Raw genomic sequence first — 9,637 nt, 5'->3', positions numbered from 1 at the left:
TACAGCGGTTAGGGTTACTCAGGCTGTTGTTTATTGTAGCTAACAGAGGAGGAGATGTTACAGCGGTTAGGTTACTCAGGCTGTTGTTATTGTAGCTAACAGAGGAGGAGATGTTACAGCGGTTAGGGTTACTCAGCTGTTTGTTATTGTAGCTAACAGGGAGGAGGATGTTACAGCGGTTAGGGACCTCAGGCTGTTGTTATTGTAGCTAACTGAGGAGGAGATGTTACAGCGGTTAGGGTTACTCAGGCTGTTGTTATTGTAGCTAACAGAGGAGGAGATGTTACAGCGGTTAGGGTTACTCAGGCTGTTGTTATTGTAGCTAACAGAGGAGGAGATGTTACAGCGGTTAGGGTTACTCAGGCTGTTGTTATTGTAGCTAACAGAGGAGATGTTACAGCGGTTAGGGTTCCTCAGGCTGTTGTTATTGTAGCTAACAGAGGAGGAGATGTTACAGCGGTTAGGGTTACTCAGGCTGTTGTTATTGTAGCTAACAGAGGAGGAGATGTTACAGCGGTTAGGGTTCCTCAGGCTGTTGTTATTGTAGCTACAGAGGAGGAGATGTTACAGCGGTTAGGGTTACTCAGGCTGTTGTTATTGTAGCTAACAGAGGAGATGTTACAGCGGTTAGGGTTCCTCAGGCTGTTGTTATTGTAGCTAACAGAGGAGGAGATGTTACAGCGGTTAGGGTTCCTCAGGCTGTTGTTATTGTAGCTAACAGAGGAGGAGATGTTACAGCGGTTAGGGTTACTCAGGCTGTTGTTATTGTAGCTAACAGAGGAGGAGATGTTACAGCGGTTAGGGTTACTCAGGCTGTTGTTATTGTAGCTAACAGAGGAGATGTTACAGCGGTTAGGGTTACTCAGGCTGTTGTTATTGTAGCTAACAGAGGAGGAGATGTTACAGCGGTTAGGGTTACTCAGGCTGTTGTTATTGTAGCTAACAGAGGAGGAGATGTTACAGCGGTTAGGGTTCCTCAGGCTGTTGTTATTGTAGCTAACAGAGGAGGAGATGTTACAGCGGTTAGGGTTACTCAGGCTGTTGTTATTGTAGCTAACAGAGAGGAGATGTTACAGCGGTTAGGGTTACTCAGGCTGTTGTTATTGTAGCTAACAGAGGAGGAGATGTTACAGCGGTTAGGGTTCCTCAGGCTGTTGTTATTGTAGCTAACAGAGGAGGAGATGTTACAGCGGTTAGGGTTCCTCAGGCTGTTGTTATTGTAGCTAACAGAGGAGGAGATGTTACAGCGGTTAGGGTTACTCAGGCTGTTGTTATTGTAGCTAACAGAGGAGGAGATGTTACAGCGGTTAGGGTTACTCAGGCTGTTGTTATTGTAGCTAACAGAGGAGGAGATGTTACAGCGGTTAGGGTTACTCAGGCTGTTGTTATTGTAGCTACAGAGGAGGAGATGTTACAGCGGTTAGGGTTACTCAGGCTGTTGTTATTGTAGCTAACAGAGGAGGAGATGTTACAGCGGTTAGGGTTACTCAGGCTGTTGTTATTGTAGCTAACAGAGGAGGAGATGTTACAGCGGTTAGGGTTACTCAGGCTGTTGTTATTGTAGCTAACAGAGGAGGAGATGTTACAGCGGTTAGGGTTACTCAGGCTGTTGTTATTGTAGCTAACAGAGGAGGAGATGTTACAGCGGTTAGGGTTCCTCAGGCTGTTGTTATTGTAGCTAACAGAGGAGGAGATGTTACAGCGGTTAGGGTTACTCAGGCTGTTGTTATTGTAGCTAACAGAGGAGGAGATGTTACAGCGGTTAGGGTTACTCAGGCTGTTGTTATTGTAGCTAACAGAGGAGGAGATGTTACAGCGGTTAGGGTTACTCAGGCTGTTGTTATTGTAGCTAACAGAGGAGGAGATGTTACAGCGGTTAGGGTTCCTCAGGCTGTTGTTATTGTAGCTAACAGAGGAGATGTTACAGCGGTTAGGGTTCCTCAGGCTGTTGTTATTGTAGCTAACAGAGGAGGAGATGTTACAGCGGTTAGGGTTACTCAGGCTGTTGTTATTGTAGCTAACAGAGGAGATGTTACAGCGGTTAGGGTTACTCAGGCTGTTGTTATTGTAGCTAACAGAGGAGGAGATGTTACAGCGGTTAGGGTTCCTCAGGCTGTTGTTATTGTAGCTAACAGAGGAGGAGATGTTACAGCGGTTAGGGTTCCTCAGGCTGTTGTTATTGTAGCTAACAGAGGAGGAGATGTTACAGCGGTTAGGGTTACTCAGGCTGTTGTTATTGTAGCTAACAGAGGAGATGTTACAGCGGTTAGGGTTACTCAGGCTGTTGTTATTGTAGCTAACAGAGGAGGAGATGTTACAGCGGTTAGGGTTCCTCAGGCTGTTGTTATTGTAGCTAACAGAGGAGGAGATGTTACAGCGGTTAGGGTTCCTCAGGCTGTTGTTATTGTAGCTAACAGAGGAGGAGATGTTACAGCGGTTAGGGTTACTCAGGCTGTTGTTATTGTAGCTAACAGAGGAGGAGATGTTACAGCGGTTAGGGTTACTCAGGCTGTTGTTATTGTAGCTAACAGAGGAGGAGATGTTACAGCGGTTAGGGTTACTCAGGCTGTTGTTATTGTAGCTAACAGAGGAGGAGATGTTACAGCGGTTAGGGTTACTCAGGCTGTTGTTATTGTAGCTAACAGAGGAGGAGATGTTACAGCGGTTAGGGTTCCTCAGGCTGTTGTTATTGTAGCTAACAGAGGAGGAGATGTTACAGCGGTTAGGGTTACTCAGGCTGTTGTTATTGTAGCTAACAGAGGAGGAGATGTTACAGCGGTTAGGGTTACTCAGGCTGTTGTTATTGTAGCTAACAGAGGAGGAGATGTTACAGCGGTTAGGGTTACTCAGGCTGTTGTTATTGTAGCTAACAGAGGAGGAGATGTTACAGCGGTTAGGGTTCCTCAGGCTGTTGTTATTGTAGCTAACAGAGGAGATGTTACAGCGGTTAGGGTTCCTCAGGCTGTTGTTATTGTAGCTAACAGAGGAGGAGATGTTACAGCGGTTAGGGTTACTCAGGCTGTTGTTATTGTAGCTAACAGAGGAGATGTTACAGCGGTTAGGGTTACTCAGGCTGTTGTTATTGTAGCTAACAGAGGAGGAGATGTTACAGCGGTTAGGGTTCCTCAGGCTGTTGTTATTGTAGCTAACAGAGGAGGAGATGTTACAGCGGTTAGGGTTCCTCAGGCTGTTGTTATTGTAGCTAACAGAGGAGGAGATGTTACAGCGGTTAGGGTTACTCAGGCTGTTGTTATTGTAGCTAACAGAGGAGATGTTACAGCGGTTAGGGTTACTCAGGCTGTTGTTATTGTAGCTAACAGAGGAGGAGATGTTACAGCGGTTAGGGTTCCTCAGGCTGTTGTTATTGTAGCTAACAGAGGAGGAGATGTTACAGCGGTTAGGGTTCCTCAGGCTGTTGTTATTGTAGCTAACAGAGGAGGAGATGTTACAGCGGTTAGGGTTACTCAGGCTGTTGTTATTGTAGCTAACATTGTTGTAATATTTGAGTCACTCAGATCACATTAATGTTGGGGTGACACGGGTATCTTAGCAGAACATACTGGCATTAACATTAAGGCTAGCAAGAGTCTGAGGCACCAGGACCAAGACCCTCATTCTTAGGGTAGAGGGTTAAGGTCAAGGGGTAGAGGGTTAAGGTCAAGGGGTAGAGGGTTAAGGTCAAGGGGTAGAGGGGTAGAGGGTTAAGGTCAAGGGGTAGAGGGGTAGAGGGTTAAGGTGTAGAGGGTTAAGGTGTAGAGGGTTAAGGTGAAGGGGTAGAGGGGTAGAGGGTTAAGGTGTAGAGGGTTAAGGTGTAGAGGGTTAAGGTGAAGGGGTAGAGGGTTAAGGTGAAGGGGTAGAGGGTCAAGGTCAAGGTGCAGAGGGTTAAGGTCAAGGGGTAGAGGGTAGAGGGTTAAGGTTAAGGTGTAGAGGGTTAAGGTGTAGAGGGTTAAGGTGTAGAGGGTTAAGGTGAAGAGGGTTAAGGGGTAGAGGGTTAAGGTGAAGAGGGTTAAGGTGAAGAGGGTTAAGGTGTAGAGGGTTAAGGTGTAGAGGGTTAAGGTGAAGAGGGTTAAGGTGAAGAGGGTTAAGGGGTAGAGGGTTAAGGTGTAGAGGGTCAAGGTGTAGAGGGTTAAGGTGTAGAGGGTTAAGGTGTAGAGGGTTAAGGTGTAGAGGGTTAAGGTTAAGGTGTAGAGGGTTAAGGTGTAGAGGGTTAAGGTTAAGGTGTAGAGGGTTAAGGTGTAGAGGGTCAAGGTGTAGAGGGTCAAGGTGTAGAGGGTCAAGGTGTAGAGGGTTAAGGTGTAGAGGGTTAAGGTGTAGAGGGTTAAGGTGTAGAGGGTTAAGGTTAAGGTGTAGAGGGTTAAGGTGTAGAGGGTTAAGGTTAAGGTGTAGAGGGTTAAGGTGTAGAGGGTCAAGGTGTAGAGGGTTAAGGTGTAGAGGGTTAAGGTGTAGAGGGTTAAGGTGTAGAGGGTTAAGGTGTAGAGGGTTAAGGTTAAGGTGTAGAGGGTTAAGGTTAAGGTGCAGAGGGTTAAGGTTAAGGTGCAGAGGGTTAAGGTGTAGAGGGTTAAGGTGTAGAGGGTTAAGGTGTAGAGGGTTAAGGTGTAGAGGGTTAAGGTGTAGAGGGTTAAGGTGTAGAGGGTTAAGGATGCTCTTTACCGGTGTTCCTCCAGTTGGCTTCCCCGGTGTTCCATACGGTCCTCCTCCTCCTCCTCCGTCTCCCCCTCCTCAGTCTCCAGTCTCTCCAGTGTGAGGATAAGTGATCCGGGAGAGGGGGGCATGTGCTTGGACACTATAGGCAGTGTGGAGACGATGGGTGTGGGGCTGAGAGCTGAGGACAGCACAGTGTCTGGGGGAATGCTGAACTGAGCCGCCCCGCTGGACAGAATGTTGGGGATCGTCTCAAAGTAGGCGATGATCTGAGCCCCGCCACCGTGGTAGTCCTGGGAGACAGACAGCTCCTCCATCTCAGGAGAGACGTTCTCGATGAGCAGAGTTGTCGGGGACAACACAAAATGACCGACATCTTCCGTTGTTCCCAGGTCATAACCTTCAGTCAAGATGGCTGCTGTGACCCTACTCACCTCCACCTCTTCCAGCTGTTCCGACACCACCACCTCTCCATCCAGCCCACCATGCTCCCCTCCACCCTCCAGCCCACCCAGATCCTCTACTGTTTGGAACACAGTAACAGGGAAGCCTCCTGCAGCACCGTCATGGCTCCACCCCTCTAATGCTGACGGAGGCAGAGCTGCTGTGTGCAGTAGGTCCACTGTGTGCCCAGTCACGTCCCTCTCCTCCAGCAGCTCTGCCTCCTCAGTCGCTGAGGGGTTAACCGTGTCATAGAGTGTCACTGTGTTCGCACTGTCACTGTCTGTGGAGTCGCTAGCTGGCATCCCAAAGTCAGAAGAGGTGGTCCGTGTTTTCCTGCTGTGTCGCAGCCTTTTGGATTTCCGACTCTCACGGTGTTCCTCACCTTTACGTTTCTGTCCAAAACACAAAGGGAAGAGGAAGAGCGTTGTTCAACTTCTGAATCTAATCATTTAAAAAGCACAAAAATCATCTAACAGACTCAAATACATGCAGAACTTGAAAGAAGGAACATAAACCAACATGGATGGCTTTCCCCTGTTACATTTAGGTTGACTTTATCAGGGATAACATGTCACCACATTTACAGACAATAACCTAGGGTTAGAGTGACCTTAACAGTGCATTCTGAAAGTATTCAGACCCCTTGACTTTTTCCACATTTTGTTACGTTACAACCTTATTCTAAAATGGATTAAGTTGTTTTTCCCCCTCATCAATCTACACACAATATCACATAATGACAAAGCAAAAACAGGTTTTTCAAAATTTTTGCAAATGTATGAAGAATAAACAGAAATACCTTATTTACTTAAGTATTCAGACCCTTTGCTATGAGATTCGAAATTGAGCTCAGGTGCATCCTGTTTCCATTGATCATCCTTGAGATGTTGTTATAACTTGATTGAGTCCACCTGTGGTAAATTCAATTGATTGGACATGATTTGGAAAGGCACACACTTGTCTAGATCAGTTCCCACAGTTGACAGTGCATGTCAGAGCAAAAACTAAGCCATGAGGTCGAAGGAATTGTCTGTGGAGCTCTGAAACAAGATTGTGTCGAGGCACAGATCTGGGAGAACATTCCAGAAGGCCAACCATCTCTGTAGCACTCCACCAACCAGGCCTTTATGGTAGAGTGGCCAGACGGAAGCCACTCCTCAGTAAAAGTCATGACAGCCCGCTTGGAGTTTGCCAAAAGGCACTTAAAGGACTCTCAGACCATGAAGCAAGATTCTCTGGTCTGATGAAACCAAGGTTGAACTCTTTGGCCTGAATGCCAAGCGTCACGTCTGGAGGAAACCAGGCACCATCTCTACGGTGAAGCATGGTGGTGGCAGCCTCATGCTGTGGAGATGTTTTTCAGCGGCAGGGACTGAGAGACTAGTCAGGATCGAGGGAAAGTTGAACGGAGCAAAGTACAGAGAGATCCTTGATGAAAACCTGCTCCAGAGCGCTCAGGACCTCAGATGGGGCGAAGGTTCACCTTCCAACAGGACAACAACTCGAAGCATACAGCCAAGACAACGCAGGAGAGGCTTCGGGACAAGTCTCTGAATGTCCTTGAGTGGCCCAGCCAGAGCCCAGACTTGAACCTGATCTAACATCTCTGGAGAGACCTGAAAATAGCTGTGCAGCGACGCTCCCCATCCAACCTGACAGAGCTAGAGAGGATCTGCAGAGAAGAATGGGAGAAACTCCCAAAATATAGGTACGCCAAGCTTGTAGCATCATACTTGTAGCTTCAACAAAGTACTTAGTAAAGGGTCTGAATACTTATGTAAATGTTATATTTCAGTTTTTTATTTTTAATACATTTGCAAAATTGTCTAAAAACCAGTTTTTGCTTCGTCATTATGTGGTATTGTGTCTAGATTGATGAGGGGGAAAAACGATTTAATCAATTTTAGAATAAGGCTGTAACATAACAAAATGTGGAAAAAGTGAAGGGGTCTGAATACTTTCCAAATGCACTGCACCTCTGTGAGCTGGAAGACAGTGGGCACAGCGTTGTTCTCCAGGTAACGGATCCCCCAGCGCAGCTTGAAGCTGGAGGATGCAAAATGTTCATGACAGATATACTGGTGTCTGGAAGGGGTCCAGTCCTCACGACCCATGTTTTTCAACCACTGCTCTAAGCGGGCTGGGTCCTGCAGCGGAAACCTACAGGAGCAGGAGAACAACAGTATTAGTTTCCAACAGAAACCTGCTTGAGTCAGGTCATGCAACTGTGACCCACATTGCGAAACATTCAATATGAGTGGCTAACACATGGAGGAAAAATAACTGCTAGCTACTGTAGAACATCGACCATATGGCAGATCAGCTTACACATCAAATACATTGTGTTAACTTAGCTAACTATCAATATGGTTTAGCACATATGTAATATTTGTCAAAATAGTATTAGCCTTTGAGCGACATGATAATGCTTGACACCTTGCCATTCATAGTAGCCAACTAAACTTAACTCCACGTTAGTGTGGGCGGCCTGGAGTTGAAATGACAGATACAATTACGTTTATCCAAAACTATTGTTTTTGGCAGCCAAACACTAGCCCGCAATTATACAAGACAATGTGTTTAAAAAATAATAATATTTTATATTTTAATCATATATATATATAAATGACATTTTATGTCACATAAAATGGCGTTATTGAAAAACTAGTTCGCCCACACTAGTCGCCGCTTAACTCCATCGTAAATTGTTGAGTTTAATCGGCTATCATTAATATCGAAAGTTACTGCTCGCATAGTTATAGTCAAGCTAGCAACAAATACAGCCATGCTTACTTGTAGAAGCTTTTCCTATCAGAATTGTTGTTTCCAGAGTCATTCTTGCAGTTCGGTGCAGAACAATACTTCGGCATCTCGTCGAGCACCTTGAGGGGTTATCTTTAAAACTAGCCTGGCAAGGTGAGTTGTCAGTTTTGTGCCTGGCAAGGTGAGTTGTCAGTTTTGTGCCTGGCAAGGTGAGTTGTCAGTTTTGTGCCTGGCAAGGTGAGTTGTCAGTTTTGTGATCAACTTGTAGCGTGCGTCAGCTGTTAGCTTCTGTGCGTTACGTCAGAATGATGCGACTCGCATATCACGTGTTATGCGGCGTTCATAATAACTGGGAATTCGGAACTGGGAAATCCATTTTCAATTCAATTTAAGGTCTTTATTTGTATGGGAAACATATGTTTACATTGCCAAAGCAAGTGAAATAGATAATAAACAAAAGTGAAATAAACAATACAAAATTAACTGTAAACGTTACACTCACAAAAGTTCCAAAATAATAAAGACATTTCAAACGTCATATTATGTGTATACTGTTTAATAATGATGTGCAAATAGTTAAAGTACAAAAAGGAAAATAAATAAACATAACTATCCGACTTCAGTGCGTTCAAAACTGGGAACTCGGGAAAAAAAAAAACAGCCTCTGACTGGGAAAAATCGATTTGAACGGTCATCCAACTCGGAATTCCAACTCGGGAACCCTGGCCTTTTTCTAGATCTCCGACATTCGAAACTGAAGAACACCGACGTCATGATTTTATCTCGTATTTTTCAGAGTTCCGAGTTTTTTTGAATGCGGCATTAAACTCCCACTTCTGAGATTCTCAACAGCTGTAGCACAGTCAGAACAATGAGCCATCTATTTCACCGGATGTATAAATGTGAAGCATCCGGTTGGCGTTTCCACTTCGGTAAGAAACAGAAGGAAAAAAAACACAGCTCAATCAAAACCAGAGAGCTTTCGACACACCCACTCCTTTCCACACGCCTACTACTTTCCTTTCGACACACCCACTCCTTTCGACACGCCTACTACTTTCCTTTCGACACACCCACTCCTTTCCACACGCCTACTACTTTCCTCTCGACACACCCACTCCTTTCGACACGCCTACTACTTTCCTCTCGACACACCCACTCCTTTCGACACGCCTACTTCTTTCCTTTGGACACACCCACTCCTTTCCACACGCCTACTACTTTCCTTTCGACATATTGAGCGGCAGCTAACTGGAATTTAGACCTTTTTTTTTTTGGTGCTTTCAAGACAGGACTTCCGTCACAGCTTTGCGTTTGAAGTCTGTCTGTCACTGACGTCAGTGCAGGGACGGCGGATGAAAGTTTGTTTCGGGGAATCTTTCATTGAGTTTATCTTTAGCTAGCTACGTTAGCTAGCCAGCCGCCAGGAGAGGGATTTTTGAAATCGTTGAAAAACAAACAAACTTTACTCCGCACGGCCGTGCTGTGAATGGGTGAGAGATGGTAGGAGATAGTGATGGAGAGGAAAGTGAAGCAAGTATGGAACATGGTGGTACAAATAAAGGAGGGAGTGAGAGAGAAAACGAAAGCGGGAGAGAAAGGGAGTAGGGGAATGAAGGGGAGCGAGAGGTCTACGGAGGTAGAGAGGAGGCAGAAAAGGAGGTTTGAGGAGAGCAACCTAGCTTCCGACGCTAGCGGAAGTTCGGAGGTAGAAAGTGCAGAGGAAGGGCAAGATAAGACACGAGAGGAACATGGAGGTGAGGAGGAGCATAAAGTGATTATGAAGTTT

General features: G+C 45.8%; 1 protein-coding gene across 1 annotated transcript; it reads right to left on the bottom strand.

Annotated features, from left to right (window-relative positions):
• Positions 1-4,646: 4,646 nt before the first annotated feature.
• Positions 4,647-8,109, bottom strand: LOC311106249 (uncharacterized protein; the record flags this gene model as incomplete). The annotated part of the gene is made up of 3 exons (XM_084148544.1): positions 7,879-8,109; positions 7,062-7,245; positions 4,647-5,477 (listed from the first exon to the last, which is right to left on the bottom strand). Exons 1-3 carry the CDS (start codon positions 7,953-7,955, stop codon positions 4,647-4,649), a joined length of 1,092 nt encoding a protein of 363 aa, XP_084004670.1. The 5' UTR covers positions 7,956-8,109.
• Positions 8,110-9,637: the final 1,528 nt, after the last annotated feature.

Source organism: Coregonus lavaretus (assembly GCF_964263955.1).
Source record: "Coregonus lavaretus genome assembly, chromosome: 30".
Lineage (NCBI taxonomy): Eukaryota > Metazoa > Chordata > Actinopteri > Salmoniformes > Salmonidae > Coregonus > Coregonus lavaretus.
The sequence above is the reverse complement of the archived record's forward strand: the minus strand, read 5'-3'. Positions and strand labels throughout refer to the sequence as shown.